The 24,751-nt window shown below is 47.8% G+C and overlaps 1 protein-coding gene across 1 annotated transcript in view; it reads left to right on the top strand.

Annotated features, from left to right (window-relative positions):
* LOC135902989 (neural cell adhesion molecule 2-like) overlaps positions 1-24,751 on the top strand; it is a 422,685-nt gene that overhangs the window by 287,074 nt on the left and 110,860 nt on the right. The window contains exon 2 of the mRNA XM_065433320.2: positions 435-770. Coding sequence (XP_065289392.1) covers positions 435-770 — 336 coding nt within the window. The remainder of the gene's footprint in view (positions 1-434; positions 771-24,751) is intronic.

Below are 24,751 nucleotides of genomic sequence, written 5' to 3'. Positions count from 1 at the left end.
ATGCCTTCTTTCACTATGACAGCCTGTCTCCTCATCACTGCAGCACCTAAAAAAAAAAGAAAGAGAATATGAATATGGACCCACCACTCCCCTTCCCCGAGCAATACTTCTCTCGTACCTGTGGCGTTCGCTTATCATGCGCGAGTTACAAGCTGCATGTAATTACTTTCTCTTGTGTTGTTTTCTTCTTCCGGGACAGGTTGTCTCTCGTTGTCGTAAGTATGGTGCTATTATATTTGTTCACCTTTGGAAACGTCGCTTTATTTCCTGTTTTCTTCAGAGTTGTTATTTCATGGTCATGTCAGTGGTATAGATAGGTTGTTCGTAGTGGATGTTTTATGTCGTCGCAGCTGATGAACAACAGCGGTGGCAGTGACTTCGTGGTCGGTTCAGTGCGTGACACGGCAGTAATGGTTCCGCTCCCGTTCTTGCAGTGACGGTGCTGCTGACGGAGGGTGCGACCGCCGACCTGCCCTGCGACCTGGGACCGCGCTCAGACCCAGCGGTCAAGGTCTGGTGGCACCGGGCTGACGACCCGACCACGGCGCTCTACACGCTCGACCCGCCTCCAGGGCGCCGCGGAAACCTGATGCAGGCGCGTCACTCGGTCGCTGAGCCACTGCGGGGACGCGCCCACTTCTCGGCCGTGCGCAGGCCCGCACTGCTGGCCATCTCGGCACTGCGCTACGAGGACCACGGCCTCTACGTTTGCAATGTCGAGTACAAGCATGGCAGCCGCAGGAGCTACGACGTCGAGCTCCACATTGTCGGTGAGCCTTTCCTCATATCACGGACACTGTGAATACAGATCGAATCCCCAGATGAACCACAGGTTGCCATGCAACGTGTGCCGTGGTAAGCTCGTGGTTATAACGCTACGCTGCGGAGCTCGATGTCCAAGCTTTGATTTCCAGGCATAGCGCTCGCATTCCCATGGCACAGAATGCAGAAACGCCTGATTTCTCTGACCACGGTGCACGCTAAGAGACCCGATGTGGTCAAAATATGCGTGAAGCCTTCCCGTGTAGTAAGTCCTCCGGGCCGTCCCTGGGACATGAACCCTGACATTGCTTCGGAATGTTGAGCTCCAGCAGTCACATCAAATGTAAATATTTCATCCTTAGACCTCTAGATGCAACTACCTTCTTACTTCCATTCGTAAGTTCCCAATTCTCTCCCGTCCGCCTGCGAGGAGTAGCAGGCCAATAACCGTGCTCCTATATGGCCCCACTTTCAGAGTTTCTCTAGTTCAGCAAATACAGCTCAGCAAGATTGGCAGCGCTTGCACCAAAAGAAAGCGGCGTGCTTCGTTTTCTGCATATGAACGTTCTCTATTTACATATCACAGATGTTACATTGTTAAAACTGGCAGGCGCCTTACCATGACGGCGCGAGTGTTGCACGAAGTAGTTGAATCACGTGCAGCGGAATGCCGCATGCCTGCTCACTGTCATCCATACCCGTGCGCCTCTTCAAGAAGCAGACACGTAGAGGAGTTTCTTGGGCCCATTGAAAGCATCATGAAGATGCCAAATGCGTGCGTGAGCACTTCTTGTCCGGCACAGCCATCAAGCGATACGAACCTAGAACGAGCGCTTTCTTGTAGCTTGGGCGCTTACAGGAAGACTTCCTCATGAGGTGGCTCTTCCACCACCCTCGAGCAGTCACCTCACGTGGTTTGGTGTAGTTACAATACCTTAACTATACCTTCTTGTAAGAGCTAGAAAAAATACTGCTGTCAAAGAGCGAGGTGACCTTTCTACCGGCAAACTGATATATTTATTCATAAGCACATCACAATTGCAGTCTCAGCATTTAGTGATGGGTGGTGGAAATGTAGGATTATACAGAGCACAAACAGGAACAAAAGAACGTTATTAATGACTGCGAAGAAATTGTATACAATCGTAAACACAGAACTTTAGAAGAAGTGAGAGTATAAATTCTCGCGGAATGTTTACCGATTATTTATTTATTTATTTATTTATTTATTTATTTATTTATTTATTTACATCATACTGCAGGTTGTGTGGCCGGATCAGGAGGGGCAAGGTAACAAATAATAAATGCGCTTAAAAAAGCAAACAAAAGAGCACACACCAGCAATGTTACTTAGAAAATACTAATAATATGAGCTTGAGTTGATTCAGGGGAGTTGAGATGATGGAACGGTATGAAGTTCCATTCTTCTATAGTTCGAGGAAAGAAGGAAAATTTAAAGAGGTCTGTCCTGGCAACGCAAGTGGAGAGAGTGAGGGGGTGGGAACAACGGGATTTCCTAGATGTAAAAAGAATTATGTATAAACTAGGATCTAAACAAAATGTACGGTTTATTGAAGAGTAAAGGAACTTCAGTCGTATTGTTTTTCGCCTCGTTTGAAGGGAGTCAAAACCATTAGTGCACAATAATTGAGTTATAGAGTCCTCTCGGCCGTGTATGAAATATATATGCATATATATAATGTATGACTCTTTTCTGTATCCTTCCATAGTGAGGGAAACAAGGCTGTCAGGAAGATCATTCCAGAGTGCAATGGCTCGTGGCAAAGCTGGGGAATTAAAAGCTTTAGTTCTACCGAATATTCGCATGAGACTGAGATGATTATAAAGGCGCCTAGAATCACGTGATGGTACTACTAGGGGCAATTTCTCTTCTGTTGTGCCGTGAATATATTTGCGTATTAGACATAACAAAGCGATTGTTCTACGGGTACATAATGGTTGAAGGAATGTCTAATTTAAGGCGAGTGGCTCTGGAATGACAGTCGTGATTGGATGAAATGAATCTGGCGGCTCTGTTTTGTACTTCTTGTAAGATTGAAATTAGGTAATATTGATGAAGTGCCCGGATAGATGAGGCCAATGCAAGCTGCGGACGAACGAAGGTTACATAAGCCCATTTGCGTGTGCTAGCAGGTGAGGGACGCAGGTTTCGACGTAAATTACTCAGTGTTCGGGGTGCCTTATCGCATTTGCTCATGATATGGGTTTTCTTTGAAAGATTAGACGCGAGATTTAAGCACGAATACTTATATTACTGTGCCCGAGCAACTGCAGAGTTTTTTATTGAGTAAGAAATGTTAGAATTTTCCTTTCTACGAGAAAATGAGAATATTTATCACTTTGACGACTTGAGTGTCATTAGCCAATCACGACACCAGGAATAGCTCAGGTTAAGACCGCTTTAAAAGCAGATGTCGTCATCGTTACTTTTAATAGCTCTATATATAATGCAATCGTCGGCAAATAATCGCATGTGGGGGGAAATGTTAGAGGGTCAGTCATTAATGTGGAGGATGAGGAAAAAAAGAGAGAAGGCAGGGATGTTAACCAGAAATGCGTTTGGTTGACTATCCTACTCTGGGGGACGGAAAAGAGGCAATAGAAGGATGAGCTAGAGGGAGCGAGGGAGGGGGAAGAAAGCCGGTGGTGAGCTCCCGTACGCACGCGGAGGACTTGAGCAAGTGAAAGGCGTTCCCATAGCCACTCGCCATGATCTTTTCGCTGTGAGGCCGTGACCCTCTTGAAAGTCGCGAGACAGGTATCCGGATCGTCCGACTAAGCTCCACTGAAGGTAGGTGGCTCCCTGTGTTCATCATCATCATCATCATCATCATCATCATCATCATCATCATCATCATCATCATCATCATCATCAGCCTAGTTACGCCCACTGCAGGGCAAAGGCCTCTCCCATACTTCTCCAACTACCCTGGTCATGTAATAATTGTGGCTATGTTGTCCCTGCAAACGTCTTAATGTCATCCGCCCACCTAACTTTCTGCCGCCCCCTGCTACGCTTCCCTTCCCTTGGAATCCAGTCCGTAACCCTTAATGACCATCGGTTATCTTCCCTCCTCATTGCATGTCCGGCCAATGTCCATTTCTTTTTCTTTATTTCAACTAAGATGTCATTTACCCGCGTTTGTTGCCTCACCCAATCTGCTCTTTTCTTATCCCTTAACGTTACACCGATCATTCTTCTTTCCATAGCTCGTTGCGTCGTCCTCAATTTCAGCAGAACCCTTTTCGTAAGCCTCCAGGTTTCTGCCCCATATGTGAGTACTGGTAACACACAGCTGTTATACAGGATAGGATAGGATAGGAATAACTTTAATGAAGTGCCGGCAAACGACGATTTAACGTGTCGTGACGCTGGCCAAGCGTCGACCCGGGGTTATGCCCTACTCTGCACTAGCCCAGTTGGGCCCGTTTGTAGTGGGTCATGAGGCTTGTGCTTCTCGAGCGCACCCCGGGCCTGCTGGACGGCCCATAGTTGTGATTCCTTGTCTGCAGACTGCAGTGCACCTTGTAGTTCTGGCGGATAAGTCCTGGAGGTAGCTGCCGTCGGGAACCTGGCACAGTCCCACATGATATGCCATTGGTCCGCCGGACCCGCTGCACAAACACCGCACAGCCCACTCGGATAGAGCTCTGGGTGAAGCACGTGCAGCGTTGCGGGGGCGAGGAGTGACGCGGTCTGTAGTTGTCTTAGGATTACGGCCTCCTCCCGACTGAGTGCCGGGTGGGGAGGCGGCATTGTCCGTCGAGCTAAGCGGTAACACTTAGTTACTTCGGCATAACTGGTCACTCTGTCCTTGGTTTCGAACCACCACACGGAACGGTCACTCTCGGGGGCACGGAAAGTAAGCGCTCGTGCCGCCGAATGAGCCGTCTCGTTGTGGTTCGGTGAGGATGCACACTCGCCAGCGTGCGCCGGGAACCACTTGATACGGACGGTGCTGCCGCGGTCTTGAAATTGGAGCTTGCCGATGATGGCGGCCGCCGGCGCGCATATTCGCCCCTTGGCAAAGTTGCGCACGGCATTCCTCGAGTCGCTGAGCAAGGTGCGACACTCGGCCTCGGTGATCGCCAGAGCGATGGCAACCTCCTCAGCGTCTGTGGCGTTCGTGCACCGCACGCTCGCCGCCGTTGTCTTGGTGCCGGTAGCCGCCGCAACGACCACCGCCGCGAAGCCTTCCCGCTTGTATTCCGCGGCGTCCACATACCGGGTGTGCGGGTCTTGGGCGTGTTGTTCAGTGAGGGCCTTGGCCCGCGCCTGCCGCCGTTCTTGGTTGTATTCTGGGTGCATGTTCTTCGGGATGGGGTCCACACTTTCCTTTTGAGGGATAGTGGCAACCTGCTGTTCATGATTTGAGAATGCCTGCCAAACGCACCCCAGCCCATTCTTATTCTTCTGGTTATTTCAGTCTCATGATCCGGATCCGTGGTCACTACCTGCCCTAAGTAGATGTATTCCCTTACCACTTCCAGTGCCTCGCTACCTATCGTAAACTGCTGTTCTTTTCCGAGACTGTTAAACATTACTTTAGTTTTCTGCAGATTAATTTTCAGACCCACCCTTCTGCTTTGCCTCTCCGGGTCAGTGAGCATGCATTGCAGTTGGTCTCCCGAGTTACTAAGCAAGGCAATATCATCAGCGAATCGCAAGTTGCTAAGGTATTCTCCATCAACTTTTATCCCCCATTCTTCCCACTCCAGGTCTCTGAATACCTCCTGTAAACATGCGGTGAATAGCATTGGAGAGATCGTATCTCCCTGTCTGACGCCTTTCTTTATTGGGATTTTGTTGCTTTCTTTGTGGAGGACTACGGTGGCTGTCGAGCCGCTATAGATATCTTCCAGTATTTTTACATATGGCTCATCTACACCCTGATTCCGTAATGCCTCCGTGACTGCTGAGGTTTCGACTGAATCAAACGCTTTCTCGTAATCAATGCTTATAAAAAAGCTATATATAAGGGTTGGTTATATTCTGCACATTTTTCTATAACTTGATTGATAGTGTGAATATGGTCTATTGTTGAGTAGCCTTTACGGAATCCTGCCTGGTCCTTTGGTTGACAGAAGTCCAAGGTGTTCCTGATTCTATTTGCGATTACCTTAGTAAATACTTTGTAGGCGACGGACAGTAAGCTGATCGGTCTATAATTTTTCAAGTCTTTGGCATCCCCTTTCTTATGGATAAGGATTATGTTAGCGTTCTTCCAAGATTCCGGTACGCTCGAGGTTATGAGGCATTGCGTATACAGGGTGGCCAGTTTCTCTAGAACAATCTGACCACCACCCTTCAACAAATCTGCTGTTACCTGATCCTCCCCAGCTGCCTTCCCCCTTTGCATAGCTCCTAAGGCTTTCTTTACTTCTTCTGGCGTTACCTGCGGGATTTCGAATTCCTCTAGGCTATTTTGTCTTCCACGATCGTCGTGGGTGTCACTGGTACTATATAAATCTCTGTAGAACTCCTCAGCCACTTGAACTATCTCATCCATATTAGTAACGATATTGCCGGCTTTGTCTCTCAACGCACACATCTGATTCTTGCCTATTCCTAGTTTCTTCTTCACTGTTTTTAGGCTTCCTCCGTTCCTGAGAGCCTGTTCAATTCTATCCATATTATAGTTCCTGATGTCCGCTGTCTTACGCTTGTTGATTAACTTAGAAAGTTCTGCCAGTACTATTCTAGCTGTAGGGTTAGAGGCTTTCATGCATTGGCGTTTCTTGATCAGATCTTTTGTCTCCTGCGATAGCTTACTGGTTTCCTGTCTAACGGCGTTACCACCGACTTCTATTGCGCACTCCTTAATGATGCCAATGAGATTGTCGTTCATTGCTTCAACACTAAGGTCCTCTTCCTGAGTTAAAGCCGAATACCTGTTCTGTAGCTTGATGCGGAATTCCTCTAGTTTTCTTCTTACCGCTATTTTTTTTATGTGTTATTGAAGCACCGTAGGGGACGCTGGGGCTGCCATTGGGGTTGTTGACTTGGCCACGATCCACGATCTTCCTGGTCGTCTCAGGCAAAAGTCCGCGCTCCGAGGGCAGTCCTTGCAGCCTGCGGCTACTTGGCTGGCCCTTGTCAACGTTGTTTTTGTGATTCGGGCTTCGATCACGGCTTTGCGAAGGCGTTGGGCGCATGAACGAACAAGCACCTCCACCAAAAGTCACGTTGTATTGACGGTGTAGCGCAGTAGCGAAATTGTGAATGACGAAAGTAAGTGTTAGATTGCAGCTCTTAGACGCCCGTTCCTGCGGTGAGCGTCGGCGTTGTATGACGGCGTTGGCGTAACCAAGCAAACGAGCGCCGCGAAGAATGAAAGCGAACGCGGAGCGCAGCGGGAAAAGAAAGAAGGATGATAGTGCATGAGGAGCGTGTAAGAGAACTCCATGCGCATGCATGGAGTTGCCGGCGACCTAGGCATCCGCAGTCGCGTGGGGGATCTCATCTGCACTTCCGAGTGGTGGCCAGGGTGCCGTGAGGTTGGGAGGGCTACACTTCTCCGCAGCGCCAGCTGTTGAGGTCAGTCTGTGGTACAAGCTTGTGTGACGTGGACCACTGCTCCTGCAAGGGGCGATGGCGAGCGGCTACGAGTAAGGCTCGATGTGACGCTCCCTTGGATGTTGTCGCCGCCAACACTGGTGACATGACTTCCCCGCGATGAAGGGCCACTCTCCTCGTTGGTGGAACGAAAGCGTGAGAAGAAAAGCATGATGCCGCGCAAGACTGGCTGTGCGGTGACGATGGCTACGATATGGCTCCAGAGTAGCGCACGCGCAGCCTGTATGAAAACGAAGCGCTGCAGGATCGGCGGTCTGTCTGTGGCGGCTGCTCTGAATCACAGCCACGCGTCACCCACGCGCTGCATCTCGCGATCTCCTGCTTAGTGAGGCACACGCGCCACACTTCACTCTGTTTGGAACGTGCTGCACGATAAAGATTGCCCGGGTCAGTCCCTATATCGCGAAGTAAAAATACGCATAGAGCTGCGCTCAAATTTCTCATTAGCTAGTATCGTAATCGTCGGTGAACTTTTTATTAGGCGAAACTGTACCCACAAAATCTAGCTAAACTAAAAGCCCGACATAGCGGCGAACACAATCGGCGATCGTCGAACTCTGATCTGCGGGTCAAGCGCGTCTGCTTTTATACATGAGTCATCGAAGGCTCCATAATAATCGCTGGTGCCCGCGTTTCTTCCAGAAGGTCTACTACTGAATTCGCGTCACGCATACGCTCAGGTTACACAAGGTACAGCGACAACAGACAACAGATAGAACCATCTTTAACGTTCTAGAAACATGCAGGCGCGTCCTGCGCTGAGTGATATCGTTTAACATTTGTTAGCCGGTGAAAAGCGGTCTCCCGAGAAAAATAAACCAGTAGTTGTGTCAATATGTTCGAGCATTTTGCAACGTATACAGGTCAGTGAGCTATGGCGGTAATTTTCCAACGAATTCTTCTTACCGCTTTTGAACACAGGAACTATTTTCCAACCTTCCAGTCATTCGGGAGCAGTCCTAATGGTAACTACTGCGTGAAAATGATGCATAGGATTTTGCTAGAGATGGACAAAGTATTTTTTAATATCTTAAACGTTATGTTATCTATGTTTGTGGAAGATGGTACTTTGAGATTTGAGATGAGTTGTGGTATCCCTTCTGCTGTAATGCTAATTGGCGCCATGAATCAAAAATCAAAATAGGAAACAATGGGCACTCTGGAATGATCTTCAATGGTGAATAATGATATAATGAACCTGTTAAACTCGAATACAGATTATTGATTCGTCAGCAATGTGTGGCCATTATTAAGGAGTGTTACGTTGCGTGTGAGACGATCAAGAACAATTGTTCGCAAAATTTTTCGGGTCATACTTAAGAAGAGAACGTAGATCATGTGAGTAATACTTGTTTTTAGGAGGACGACGACGAAGTGTTTTTGACACAGAGCTGTTCTTCCTTGCTCCAGTTTATTTCTGTGAAATTCTAAGTTCATCCGGTGGTCCTCGCTCCCTGCTCGGTCGTGATGGAAGTGGACGACCCCGCACGTCTGCCGGCGACGGCGGCGTCAGCGGCGGCCGCCTCCAGGAAGCGGAACGGTCAGCAGAGCGACAGCGACAGTGAGGACACCCATGTCTACTCTCTCAGCAGTGAGGACACTTCCGATGACGACTTCCAGCTGGTGCAGAGCCGCAGAGCGAAGAGAAGAAACACCAGGACGTCCTCACCGTCAAGCACGCAAACAGTAAGACACACGCAGAGGCCGGACACCAATACCATCATATTTGTGCCCTTGCTTCCCACCGTCAACATGAAGCTACTCAACCGGCAATCTGTGTCGATGTCACTGGAAGCCCTGGTGCCAAATGAAATATCGGACATCCGAGTCAACACACGGAAAAATCTACTGGCGGTTGATGTCCAACATGCGGCTGCTCTGAGCACTCTACGCAGCGTAACGGACATCGATGGCATTCAGGTGCGCTCTTACATCCCTCTGGGATCTGACGTAGTCAGTGGCGTTATCTACGACGTAGACGTCGCCATCCTTAATAACGACTTGCCGATTCTTATCAAGCCAGCCAATGATGAGGTCATTGTTGATGTTAAGCGGCTAGGCAGTTCACGCTGCGTGAAGATTGCATTCAAGGGTAAATATATACCCTCGCATGTTAAGGTGGGACACTTCAGACATGCAGTGCGGCCTTTCATTGCGAAACCTCTTCAGTGCCGCAAATGCATGAGACTGGGACACGTGAGCAGCGTCTGCGAAAATCAGGCAGCATGCCCCCGCTGCGGAGAGCCCCACGTTGCAGATAAGTGTGGCGCGACTGTGATGAAGTGTTCCAACTGCGGAGGGTCACACGAAGCTTCCTCGAGGAAATGCCCGCTTATTAGGAAGGAAATGGCTATCTTGAAAGAGATGGCGAGAGATCATTCATCTCATCGCGAAGCCGCCGAAAAAGTCAGGAAGCGACGTTCCCGTCGCCGGCGCCCCTCAAGGAAGGCTGTTGTCTCTGCGACGCGCATGCCACTGCCTACAACACCTCCTCCTCCTCTGCCGCCCGGGCCAGACACTGTCGAAAGGACCGCGAAGAACAAGGCAACTGAGAAGACCACACCTGCAGAATCTTGGCCGGCTCTACCGAAACGACAGCATCCACCGACAGAATCGCAGCAAAATTTTGCTGGACAACCCCCGAAGTCTAGTGTCCGTGATTTGTGCGACCAAGACAAGCAGGTGGCTGATATGCTGCAATCTCTAATTAATACAATGCGCATCATACTGAACAAGCTGCAAACCCCAGCAGCTCGAAGTGCTCTGCAAATACTGGATGCACTAAATCCAGTGCTTGCTAGCATCGTTTAAGCATCATGGCTCGAACAATAGTCCCCTTCCGCACTGAAGTTAAAGGTGCGTCGATCTTTCAGTGGAATGCTAGGGGTCTAAGGACCCGCATAGCAGACTTTCGCCAATACATTTTTACACATCGCTTTCCCATACTGGTCATTTGCGAGCCAAATACGTCAACACCACTCAGACTGTCCGGTTACGAATCCTTCGTCTCGTCCACATGCGGCGCGAGCACGAAAGTAATCATCTACATCCGCACCGACTTTACATATGTCGCTAACGCAGTAGAGCCTCACGACGACAACCAATATGTCTGCCTGAATATCCAAAAGAAAGATGTGTCATTCACACTAATTGGAGCCCATATATCCCCAGCGGGTCACTTTGACGGCGAACGACTCAAGAAAATATTACTGATGAACAATGGCCCCTGGGTTATCACAGGTGACTTCAACGCGCATCACCAGCTATGGGGAAGCACTAAAATTGATTCCAGAGGCAGGAGTCTCGCCTCCTTTGCTGCCGACCATGATTTGTGCTGTGTGAATGACGGCAGCCCTACGTTTTTGCGAGGCACCACCTATAGTAGCTGCTTGGACTTAACTTTGGTGTCACGGCGCTTTGCCTCGAGCGTCGACTGGTTCACGGACATTGAAACACATGGAAGTGACCATATTCCAACCTACATAAAGATTAGAGGAGTTGAGCAACGCTCCTCTACTGTCTTGCGTACAGTTGATTGGACAAAGTTTAAGAAGGATATGGATGACGCATGTCGAGAAGGCCTTTCACAAACCATCGAAGAAGCAATCGCAGAGACATTGAAAACATCCATATGCTTGCTCACAAGGTCAGCAAGGCGAACAGACTCAGATATGGAACTGGAGAGACTTCGTGCGCAACGCCGACGGGCGGAGAGGAGGTATCGGCGCACGAAGTCCGTCTTGGATCTGAGGGCTTCACGACGCATACTGAAGAAAGTACAGCGTCGTATAGATAAACTGGATGACAAGCGATGGAAAACTTTCTGTCAGTCGCTTGATCCCAGAAAATCGCTCTCGCACATATGGAGAACTGTTAGGGGACTTCGCTCATCTCCGCATCAAAGGAAGCCCTTTGCTGCTCTGGCCCTATACCAACTCCGCTCGGAACTTCAAGTGGCTGAAGAGTTCTGTGCGCGGGTTGCTGGGTCCGCGGCCACCATTACTGACGCAGCATTGAATGACATCCCTGAGGCACGTGTACCAGAAATGAACGTGCTCTTTTCACTCGAAGAGCTCGATGCTGCGTTGGCGACCTGCAGACGTTCGTCGTCACCAGGACCTGATGGCATCACGTATGCTGCCCTATGCCACCTTGGACATGACGCACGTGATGAGCTGCTCAGCTACTACAATGAGTCTTGGCAGAATGGCGCCGTTCCTAGACAATGGAAATCGAGCCGCTTGATCCCCATACTGAAACCTGGAAAGTCTCCCCTTGAGCTCTCATCATACCGTCCGATTGCGCTTTCGAGCTGCGTCGGTAAACTGATGGAAAGAATGATTCTTGCTCGCTTGGAATGGTACCTAGAGCGATTCAACATCTATCCGGACGCCATGACGGGCTTTCGTCGAGGTCGCTCGTCCATCGACAACGTCATTGACCTCGTAACCTGGGTCCAAAATCAAAAAAGCCTCAAGCGCCTATCAGTGGCACTTTTTCTAGATATTAAAGGAGCATACGACAACGTCGCCCATGAGGCCATACTGAACTCGCTTGAGGCTGTTGGAGTTGGTGGCCGGATGTATCAATGGATTCGGGACTATTTAACTGAGAGGTGCTTTTTCTTACAGACTGAAGACGGCCCAACTTCGGAACATTACATCAGGCGTGGTGTGCCGCAGGGTGGAGTGTTGAGCCCCATTCTGTTCAACCTCGTCTTGGTAGGACTAGCGGAGTACCTACCGCGGTCAGTTCACGTCTCAATATACGCCGACGACATTTGCATCTGGGCTTCTGCGGTGACACGACCTCAGGTACGAGCCAGGCTCCAGCGGGCGGCAACCATGACGGCATCTTATCTACGAGAACAAGGCCTCAGCCTGTCTACAGAAAAGTGCGCATTGGTTGGCTTTACGCGCAAACAAATGTCACCATATCCTGTTTCAATTAATGGTCAAGCGGTATCCTATTCTAAGACACATCGCTTTCTGGGTGTAATCATTGACCGCAACCTCTCGTGGAGCCCTCACTGCGTCTATCTAAAGAAGAAATTGGTTGCCATTGCTCAGGTCTTTAAGTTTCTCTGCGGCAAAAACTGGGGTACACCAGTGCGTTCTATGATGCAGCTCTACAGGGTACTGTTTCTCGGACTCCTACGTTACAGTCTACCAGTGTTGTCAAATGCATGCAAGACGAACTTTCGCGCCTTGGAGAGCATACAAGGTCAAGCCCTACGCACGTGTTTAGGGCTGCCTCGGTGCACGTCAACAGCAGCAACAATTGCCATCGCTGGGGACCATATGATCCAGACACATGTAGTTGTCGACTCTCTCAGAGCGCACATTCGCCATCTGTCAAGAATCCCCGACCATCATTTGACCTCCCTACCAGCCGAAAGACCTCAAGCGACCTTTTCACGTATGATTAGCGCTCATCAAGAGTGCATACCGTCATCTTTTACACCGGCGACAAAGCCTTCATCTCCCCTGTGGTGCCTACGACAGCCTCAAGTGAATTTTGATATTCCTGGAATTACAAAAAAGTCCAATCATCCATCGCCGGCTCTGAAGCAACTTACGCTCCTATTACTACACCAGAGGTATCATGACCGCATACATATATATACCGATGGTTCGACCTCACGTGCCAGCTCAACTGCCGCATTCGTCGTTCCAGCCAAGAAGGTTACAGTTCAATTCAAATTGTCGCACACGACTACATCGACATCAGCAGAGCTTGCAGCTCTCCATGCCGCTATGATGTACGTCACCGAAGAGCCCACAGAGAAATGGGTTGTATTTTGTGACTCTAAGGCAGCCCTTCACAGCATCAAGTCTGCATTACGTCACAGAGTATACCAGCAGATGATATCTGACATCAGGGAAGTACACCACCATGCTCTGGAAAGAGGGCACACCATTACATTTCAATGGATTCCTGCTCACTGTGGCATTGTCGGCAACAACCTAGCAGACATGGCTGCCCGGTCTGCCCACGAAGATACCCAGACGCGTTCCATACCTTTGGCGAGGTCTGACGCTGCCAGGGAACTTCGCCTACATGCACGCAAAAAGTCGCAAGAACTCTGGAGTTCAGGTGCCTTCAACTGCCGATTATATAAACTGGACCCCATGCTACAGCTACAAGTGCCATCTAGCCTTTCCCGCGGTGAAGCAACCCTGCTGTGCCGCTTGTGGCTGGGAGTAGCATTCACAAATTCATATTCCTTTCGTTTGGGAATGGCCGAGAGCCCGATGTGCGATTACTGTGGGTGCGAGGAGACCATCGAGCACCTATTGTGTACTTGCCCCCACTATGATGTACAACGCCTCTCTCTGCAGGAAACTTTACACCGACTAGACTTACGACCTTTCACCGAGTCAAAGATACTCGGACCGTGGCCACACCCGTCACTGGCACGAAAAGCGAATCGTGCATTACTGCAATACTTGAGGTACACCGGTTTAAGAGACCGTTTATAGTGTCCCTGTGCTTAGTGTCCCTCCCACACGTACTCTGTGCTTACTCTCTCCCTTTCTTCTTTCTATTCCCCTTTCCCCCACCCCCAGTGTAGGGTAGCAAACCGGATACTCTTCTGGTTGACCTCCCTACCTTTCCTGTCCTTGCTTTCTCTCTCTCTTGTTTTTAGCTGAGAATATTTCGGCGCTGAACTTCTGTATATAATTTATTTAAGGGTTGGTTCAAGTCGCGTTTACAACCCCCGTGCGACGAGTGCAATTTTCCCTCCTGTTTATATCCAAAATTAGTGAAAAATTAAGATCATTTAATGACTGTATAGGAACACAGTCTCCAAAACTAGTGCACTGCAACTTCTGCGGTAGGGCACTACGTAGTGTTTGGCACCTCGTTTGCAGTTGCTGACAGGCAGGAGAAAAAGAGATCAGGGGCTGTATTCAGAAACAAAACGCCAACAGACTGGGGACGTGGTAAAGGAAAAGAAAAAAGAAAGACAAAAGAAGGGAGAGGACAGGAAAGAAACACAGGCGTTTTACTACGTCCTGTGTCTATTGTAGCGTTGTTTTCGGAGATGAATGTGTACTAACTTACCCTGGTTTCGGTTTTTCTACAGGGACTATATAGTGCTACCTTTGATTTTTTTATTGTTCTTTTTTTATCATCCGCGGCGCCGAGTAGCCACACCCTGTGATAGTGGCGGAAGTAATGCAGCGTCCGAGCCAATGATGAAGCGAAAAAATAATGGAGAATAAAATGAATCGTTACGAAATATGGCGCCAGGTTGGTGACGCAGTATATATGGGGTACCTAATCTAACTGAACAGTGCAAAAATGACTAGACTCATGCACTTTGCGACTACCATATGTTTCAGTGCAGTTTGAAAAAGAAAAAAAACAGTAATGTACCTAGGCCCAATAACCCTCGAAACTTTGAGACCAAGCGCTCGTCCTTGTAACGAAAGATGAATTAAAAATGGGAACAGAGCCTGGTGTATTAGTCGGCGGTTTATTAGGTATGGCTAAAGACGCAGGGTGATTCACCCCCTAGCTGGACAAGTGGTCGGCGAAAGTAGCCTCGTGCTTCCGCGTATCGAGGTTGAAATTGCAATGAATTCTCGTAGGCATCTCGTCAGGGATCTCGAAGAAGCGAAATGGGAAGCGGAGTATAAATGAGATGATGATAGGTCGAACTTGTAAGCAAGGCCTGGAGCAAAGTTGAATTGGGTATCAGAAGCTCTGAAAGCGAATATAGAACGAACGCATTAAACCATGGTTACGCTCACTACGTTTACGCCTTATTTGTCTGGAACCATATCTCATTACAGTATGCGATTTCGCTGCATCGTATATCACAGAACAATCGCAAACCTGGATATATTTAGCTGAGGTGAAGCGGTTGCAAGCATGTTTTTCTTGTAACTCCATCTCTCTTCTAAGTGGGCTAAGGCGCTTTGAGCGATAAGCTTTACTAAAAAAATAGCATTGATGGAATTAAAACATGAACCGATAATGAATGTAACACGACACGAAATAAATTTCAAATTGGTCTGCGCTGTGGGTGCTTTGAAGCTAGCTGGCGCACCTTGATAACTGATCTTATTGCACCTGAATTAGATAGCTAAGCTTACGTTTGATTTACTATATTTTAATTTTATTAATTGTGTTATGTTTGCATTATTACTATCCAAACTACTGTTGTGTTGATTTCTTTGCATTGTTATTGTGTTCACGTAAAATGTAGGCGTGTATCGTGTCTGAATCACGTTGTGCGGCTGACGTGCCCGCCCCCATCTGTAATGCCGAAAGGCCCTGAGGGTAAAAATAAATGAAACGAAATCAAAATAATTTCACACCATGATCAGTGTAATGAAAAATAAATGCTCAGCTTTTCTTAAGACATTGACCACGGCGGCGGCTGCAGAGAGGATTTGGCATTTTGTTCCTTAGAACGATGGTCGCGAGTTTCCTACTCGGACGCTGCATCTATTTTCTATGGAAGCGTATTGTAAACGCACCCATGAAGCGATTATTCCGCTTAAAATGAGGTACGCCACCACTTTTGAAAACGCGCTTTGTTTTTAAGACGCTGCTTTGTTCTTCAGATTTTACGCATCTCTCCTTATTTGAAATTGTTCAGGAAACATACTCATGTTTTCATCTTAATCCGTTGGGAAGCATAACAGCCTTTTCAACCCCTCCTGTCTGCATTGTAACTAAGAATAAAGACTTCTCATTTTGCACTGCTAAGCACGAGGTCGCGGGATCGGATGCCTGCGGCGGCGGCCGCATTTCGATGGGGGCGAAATGCAAAAACGCCCCTCTCCCATGCATTGGGGGCACGTTAAAGATCCCCAGGTGGTAAAAATTTATGCGTAGCCCCCCAGTACGACGTGCTTCATACTCAAATCGTGATTTTGGCACGCAAAACCCGAGAATTCATTCATTCATTCATTCATTCATTCATTCATTCATTCATTCATTCATTCATTACTTCTCATTCCCGAACGTGCGCAGCTTTACTCGAGAGAGAGAGAGAGAGCTTAAAAATATTATGACCAGGGACATTAACAAGAGTAACTGAGCGCTTGGCAACTCTGCACCGGGGAACGAGAAACAGTAGAAAAGATGCCGACGGGAAAAGGATATGAAAAAACTGGCAGCAAGAACATGGTAGTGGCACCTGACACACTCTAAAGACGTTCACATAATCCCTGTGCTTTTAGAAAGCACGTTCAAATGAACTCTGGCTGACGTCTTCTGGGAGCAGGGTCCAAGAGTTTTGCTTTGGGTAAGAAGATGGTTGCCAAATTTGTTAAGCGCGATACAGGGTAGTGTGGCTTTTGTGTGGTGAAACGAGCCCACAAACTTCACATTCGAGACGTTTAACCATTCCGACGAGTAAGGAGTAGGCATGAGCGAATGCTACGTCAACCAAAAGACGACAAATGAGAGTTAGGTCACGACTTGGTAAGGCTTGCGAAAGGCGGAGCTTTAGGTGGGGATCCAGAGAACCTTGGCGCTAGTTTTTCAACTCCACCAAATTTCATTGGCCCAATGTGAACTCGCGGGGATTTACCACTCTATGCGTTTTTGACATTGGGATAGAAACGCAGTGTCGACGCTGTCGCGAGCAGTGTTGGGCAATTGCCCTGTTGTATGATTTTCCTCCCTCAGCCTCACGATGCAAGTCACGTCCTGGCGTAAGAACATTTTCTGGAGCATGGGCCATGTCCATATTCATAAAGCAATCCTTGCGTAAGTGTGATTCCTTGTCCAGCAAGGCGCAGTTATCGGCAGACAGCTGTGCCACAGTTTGTAGGCGAGTGAGATGGCAGCACTGGCGATCCGTAGCCTCCCGGCGGGCCTGGCAGAGGCTGTCAGTCTGCCGCCAGGAGGGTTAACAGGGGCTACCATGGGCGTCGACTAAATCGAGTAGCGTCACGAGGTCACCACCTGCCTATGTGAAGTAAAATTTTATTAACAGTTTTGGGGAAGACGACGAAGTGTCTTCAGGCAGAACGCCGGCTCTTCTAGCACTACTCTTTTTGTGAATTTCCTAGACTTTGCCAGTGGACTGCTATTTCCTCCTTAACTGCGATGGAGATGGAGCCTCACGCGCGTCCGCCGGACTCGGCAGTGCCCGCGGCGGCTGCCTCCAGGAAGCGCAACGGCACCGAGAGCGACACGGACAGCGACGACACAATGCAGTACTATATCAGCGGTGAAGATTCTTGTGACGACACCTTCGAGCTGGTGCGGAGTCGTAAAGCGAAGCGACGATTTCTCAGCGCGTCATCGAACTCGAGTGAGTCCACCGTGAGATCTTCGCGGGATACCGAGGAGCTCACCATCCTGTTCTCGCCAGTTGTCGCCACTGACAACCTGAGACGCCTCAACAGGCAAGCCGTGTCTTCCCATCTAGAGGCGCTGGTTCCAAACGAAATCAAAGACATAAGAGTGAACACCCGTAAGAACGTGCTAGCGATTGACGTAGAACACGCCGCTGCGTTGGATTCCTTGCGCAAGATCACGGAACTTGGCGGGATGAAAGTCCGCCCTTATATTCCGCTGGGCAAACAAGTCCGTACTGGCGTTATATACGATGTTGACGAGACCATTGTCGACTCCGATCTGTCAATCTTAATCAAGCCAGCTACAGAGAACACCATCATCACAAACGCGTTTCGTCTCGGCACGTCACGGTGTGTGAAGATCATATTTAAGGGCGAATCCCTCCCATCGCATGTAAAAGTGGGCCACTTCCGACACGCAGTTCGCCCCTTTATACCAAAACCACTGCAGTGCTGGAAGTGCATGAAGCTTGGCCATGTGAGTAGTGTGTGCAATAACACTACCGTCTGTTCACGCTGCACTGGGCCCCACACCACAAACACGTGCGAGGCCAGTGTGCTGAAGTGCACAAACTGCAGCGGCCCTCACGATGCATCTTCGAAGGAATGCCCTTTGATTCGAAAGGAAATGCAAATATTGAAGAAAATGGTTAGAGACCACTCGTCTCACCGAGAAGCAGCAGCATCTATTAAGCGACGACGATCACGTCGCCGACGTCGATCAAGACCCTCCAAAGCCTCTGCAGAAAGCCACACACGTATATCACCACCCACCCTTCCGCCCAGGCCAAACGCAGTCAGCTCAAAGGACACGGGTGCATCGAACAGCACGGCTGCTGACGCGTGGCCTGCACTCCCGAAGCTACATGCCCCTACTGAGCGAAGTGATACTTCTACAGCAGGGGACACTTCGTCTGTTCCTGATAAATTGGCGGACCAAGATCAACAAATTGTTGTTATGATCAGCTCTCTGGTGAGTGCTATTCGTGTCCTTCTGGACAAGCTACAGACACCAACAGCTCGAAGTGCATTGCAAGTGCTGGATGCCATCAGTCCGGTTCTGGCGAGCCTTCAGAAGTCCAGTGCTTGAGAACTTCAACAGCAGAACCATGGCTCATCGACAACAACAACGATCGTTCCGGGATGATGTGAGAAGTGCCTCCATATTCCAATGGAATGCGAGAGGCCTGAGGTCCTGTATTTCGGATTTTCGACAGTTCGTATTTGCAAACCATTTTCCTATACTGGTCATCTGTGAACCGAACTTATCAGCCTCCGTAAGACTATCGGGATATGAATCTTTTGTTTCCAACACGTGTGTACGTAGCAGTAAGGTTCTGGTCTACATTCGCAAGGACCTTACGTATTTTTCCCAACAAGTAGCGCCACACGACGGCAACCAATACGTCTGTGTTACTGTGAAAAAGAAGAAGCTGTCTTTCACTCTTATCGGCGTCTACCTTTCCCCAACAAGTCAGTTTGATAGAAAAAGACTGGAATATATTATGGCTGCTACTCCCGGTCCTTGGATAATAACAGGGGACTTCAACGCTCACCACCATATATGGGGAAGCTCCAGGATAAATTCGCGGGGCAGGTCACTAGTATCCTTTGCATCAGGCCACAACCTGTGTCTTCTAAATGACGGAAGCCCGACATTTCTGCGAGGAACTACGTACAGTAGCTGCCTTGACTTGACTTTGGTGTCACGTTGCCTGACTTTGAGCGTGCAGTGGTTCACTGATATTGAAACCCATGGAAGTGACCATATCCCGACCTATGTGAGAATTGATGGACTAGACGCCACATTACCGGTTGTTTCTCGCCAAACCGACTGGTCAGTCTTTCAAGATCGCGTAGAAGACACATGCAAGACACATATTGCACGCAGATTAGAAGACATAATTATTAACAGTTATCCTAATGCATAGTCGCGACAGAAAAATAGACGCAACATATATTGCCCGCGCGTAAAAGCTGGCGCCATCAACAATTATGCGTCGAGCTCATGAATGAAAACACTTCATGTATGAATTATATGTCTGAACCCTGTTATATGTCGGGAAAAATGTCTGCCCCTTCACATATGCGAACATCGAAGGCTGCAAATCACTGGCTTGCCACAGCACTTTCTTGTTAACAATGTGGTAGGATTTTAAAACAGAAACAGCTTGTACTGTCGTGTAAAGAACGCAAATTATACGGGAAAATTCAACTTCTAGCGCCATAATTGAAGGTGCATGCTTTAGTGGCCGGGCGTATTAATATCGTTGATTGGAACTTCAACGTCTGCCGAACCGTTCTTTGCTGGAAAAAAAAAAACTAATCGCAGTTTTATACTTAAACCAGCAGAACTCTTCCGTTTTTTTTTCTTTTCATAATCATGGTTCAGTTACCTTGAGGCCATATTCTTATTACCCACTCTCGGGGACAGTTTCACTTTTGCGTGAACGGCGTTCAGCGCGACGCCTCACTGCAGCGACGGGCATCCTTTTCGCTGGCTTGGAGAATCAACGCGCAGTAGAAGCCCCATATGCGAGACTGGACGCCTAGCACACCACACGGCACCTCGCTTTTCTACAACAGTACAACAAGCTTTGGGCCAAAATGAGACATGAAGAAACATTTGCATTTCAGCTTACAGAAGCATCATACGTTAAATACATGCGTATGATTTTCGTAAGAGTTTGTAAGTTTGTGTGCACCGTTGTCTTTCCCATGTCTGCACGATAGGACTCTACATGCAAACTTCATATAATGCAAGCTAAGCTCTGCATAGCGCTGCTGCTGCTCAGGAAGAAATGACCGAAGTTATTGCTTTACAATTTGCTCTGGACGCAGAAATCTGCCAATTCACGCTTTCGTTCCCCTATGAGCAACGCACATGAACAAGAGCTGAGAAATGCATGGAAATGCAATGCAGAAATGCACGGGATCCTAATAATTTTTCTTTGAATATGAGACTGATCCAGCAAGCATGTAGAAGCGGAAAGTATTTTAGTCATTTTCTAGATTCTCAATTAATATCTCTGCGGATAGAAAGCACGTCAAACGTTATTTCTGAGGTAAAAAGAACGAACGTTAATCCCGTATGTGATATACGTATAAAGCTTCATGGCACGTGAAAGGCCTAAACACAAGTTTAATAACTGTTTGAGCCAACCACAACAAAGTTAATGCCAGTGATCTTGCAGTTCATCGATAATAAAAATACAGTGCGCTTGTTCACCAGTGTCTACGAATGTGTCAGTGGGGGACAAATTAACCTTCGGAGAATTAAGTGAATGTTCTGCATTCCATTTTCGTTTTATCATTTGCATTTTAAATGCACAATGTAGAACACTTTTAAACGGATTAATATGGTTGTTGACTTTTGAGGAACACTTCTGCTTTTATTCGGCGGGAAAGCAATGCTAACGTGGGCGTAGAAAATTATAGCGTTCTGCCATACTTCAGCTGCATGCCCATAACCTGGCACCGAGGACGTTATTGCGGCACTGCATAGATATTGCGGTATGTACACGTATTTTGGATCGTTCTCGCGCATCAGAACACCAAGACAGTTGTGAGGTCAAGTTGCCGCTTGTTTTTCGATGCATCATCATTTCCTTTTAATTAATGAGAGGTTACCTAACACGGGCTAGCTACTGCAAAAAGCTGCAACGTCATGATTTTACATGGAGCGAGACATTTAACTTAACCTTCGTCACCAATCTTTCACTCTTACATCCTTTTCTTAAATACCAAGCACCTCTCCAAGCACAATTCGTGCACTTGCTATTGCAAAAGTGTAATATACGGAGCTAGCTAAGCCCAGTGCTTTAGTTCACTTGCTCTTTGAAATGTGTATGTGTGAGCTTTCTTCTAAGTGGCTAGCGTCTTCGTTCATTAGGTATTTCTTTTTCTTTTATCTTTGATCACTGCCATGCGCACTGAATGTCACAAAGAACATGCCCGTTCCACGAAAGACCCCTAAAACAGCTTCCCAGCCTGCGCATCACCAAACATGACGCCACAGCTCCAAATCCCATGTTGCAGTAAAGTTGAACGCGCCCTACACCGGCCGCAGAGCGCTTTTAATGTTGCGACAGTCGACCTCCCTAAATGCCAGGTGATGCGCCGATTGAAAAGGTGTGTTAGAGGTATTATTATTATTATTATTATTATTATTGGAACATTCCATTTGAAACGGGATGGTGGAACATGCCACCAAATTTGTTCTTTCAAATTTTCTGGTGCATGCAAACCTTTAAATATATCGACACCGTATACTAGAGGCTCGATACAGAGCGCCAATACACTAGCCTGTAGCAGCGCAGGAGTGCTATGCTGGTTGCTGCGCTTAGGAAATCTGCCGGAGGTTGCTCTGTGCAAGCCACAGTTGGTCTTATGCGCAGCGAAGATGGTCTCCTGTACCACCACAATTTCCGATAATCTACGGAATAGCGGAAAGCATGCACTGAGAAAAGCGTGCATCGGTATGGAAGGAAGTGTGAGTGGATGGTGGGGGTTGGCAACACTGAAATGACACAGCAAAAACAACAGCGCTCGTTGCTGACTTAGTACAACAGTTTCATTATGCTGAAAATGACATCTTATGTAGTTTCAAGAATCGCAAATGAAAGGCGAAGAAAAACAAAACTCCTAGAAATTGTCACCCATACGATTATGGAACACATGCATGGCAAACTAGGAGGCTCCTTTTATATGGTTGAGGCACAAGCCTATCTGTACCGACGTGGGAGCGGCCCGCATCAGTCCCAGACCGATCCCTCAGGTCCTAAATAAAGTTCTTCATACCATACCATACAAGCAGTGAAGCAGTTTCTCGGAAATATTTTGTATGATTCTGTAGCTTCATATTCTTATATAATCGTTATTGTCGTAGACGGTGTCACATTATTCAAATACCAGGCCTGAATTGCACTGCTTACAACAAAAGCAAGATTACCGTTTACTGCAGTGGTCAATTTATTCGGCTGCTCACACAGAGTTTTGTTGTAAATATCCGCAAGTATTGCTCGCGTTTCCCTAGGGCCTTCCTGATCCCACGTCAGATACGTAATTCTCCCCCGGGTAGAAACTTAAAGTAATGGTGAGCGAATGCTGTTCATTTTCGTTGTGCGTGCAGTCTTCGTTCACGTTATGGCGAAGGAAATTCAATTATATAAAACAAACTGCTTATGCGGCATGCATTACTGGTATGATGAACTCATATAGTGGCAAAGGACTCCTTTCGTTCGATTCTATTTTTGATGCGGAAGCAGATGGCTAATTGAGCGAAAAGAAACTGGCGTCTGTATTCTGTAACAGCGAAATGACACGAAAATTTTCATTGGCTGCGAAGCCACGCCACGAGAGCGCCTGGACGAAGCAGAGCAAGCGAAAGGGAGCGCATGCTGCAGCCATAGTGCGCCAGGTGTTGCGTGAGGCCTGAAGGCATCGCCACGTCCCCCTCGCGCGCGCTCTCGGAAGCCGGCGCTTGGTCCGTATCCCTCTCTCTCACCCCAACTGGGATTATCTCGTCACGCAGGGCGTCGGTGGCATGCGGCGTTGGCCCTGCAGGCTGCCGCTGCTTGCTGGCTCGCGCATCACGTACCGCTATGGTGCATTACTCGCTCAGCGGCGTTCAATTGGACATTAATGCTCTCGCATTCAGAGCTCATCAGAAGTACTTGGGTTTCCTCGAATTTTTTTTTTTTATCATCCACTGTCACGACAGTTCCATCTGGGTGATAGCGGAGGCGGGACGCCACTCAGAGAACCGTAAACCTGCATGGAGAAATATCATTTGGAATAGTATTTTTACTTTATGCCGGTACTTTTACAAGGCACAGTAATTATAAATAGGTGCCTTCACGTCTCACGTGCGTAAGGGGTTACCGTGATATGTAAACAAGGCGGAGGGGGCTATTGAGGGCGGGGACCTTGCAAGCATACTTTTAACCCCACTTCTTATTTCTGTAATAGACTGCGGAAAATGAGAAGACATCTAAAAAGCCTTTTTTTTCAAGCTGCTTTGTTCCACCAATTTAAATTTCTAATGCCTAACACGTGACGTTGGAATGACAAAAATTAAAGTAAACATTTTTCTAACCCAGATTATTTGCTTTGGTCCCTGAATCCGCTCTTAAGCTACTATGCTGCCCAGACACGGAATGATCGCATAAGCTTGGCGTCACAGGCGCCGACTACGGGGGCTCCGGGGCCCGAGCCCCCTCCGGAGATATCCAAGAGGGCGGGGGGGGGGGGGGGGGGGAGTTCCGAAGCCTACGCCCCACCGAATCTAACGTGTCATCGCCAGAGTTTTGTCACCCACATCATTTTATATTGCTTTCGACTTGCCTCGACCTTCTCACTTAAAATATTATTGTGGCTAATTGCTTACTATATCATTGTCGGCGCGGAAGTGCACGGATTTTAATTCATACTTTGCTTTATTTATGCGAATCCTGACAATACGAGAACAAGCGCATTAGAAGTACCAGGGGCGGTTGCGTCATAGGCATTTTCTCACTTGAACATCGCTTTAAATTTCCACTGTAAACACCATGCACATATAGAACATATTTAAATATATACACAGGTCTAAGTTTATTATATCTTTAAAAAGAAGGACGTAGCCAATCAACAATTATTCCTAAAAATATGGATAGCTCATGCCCAGAGAATGAATATGTTGCTGTATGTTCACCTTGCTTCAAAATGTTTTGCGTGCTTGTTTGACCCTGGAAAGAAACCTGTAGAGTTTAGTGACCCCTTCGGCAGAGTCTTTTATCAACGGCGTGTGAAATGCACGTGAATGATATGTGTCTCAGTATCGCTTCTGTTTCCAATAAGCAAAGCTAACGGCTCATTTAAAAAAAATTTAATTATTCACAATGTTTAATAGGGATGGAAACATCGTCACTTGCAGGCAGAGGTCATAAATATATACATGGTGTCCCAATTAACTACCATGCGCCAACATGACAAAAAAAGCAGTGTGTTGCTCGAAGAAAACCTGGGGCATGTTGTTTCCATTACAGTGGAGTAGCTGGCAGTAATTTTTGGTTACTGATAT

This window comes from Dermacentor albipictus, chromosome 1, assembly GCF_038994185.2.
Source record: "Dermacentor albipictus isolate Rhodes 1998 colony chromosome 1, USDA_Dalb.pri_finalv2, whole genome shotgun sequence".
In the NCBI taxonomy this organism is placed as follows: Eukaryota; Metazoa; Arthropoda; class Arachnida; order Ixodida; family Ixodidae; genus Dermacentor; species Dermacentor albipictus.
Note: the sequence above shows the minus strand (reverse complement) of the source record. Positions and strands in the feature narration are given on the sequence as shown.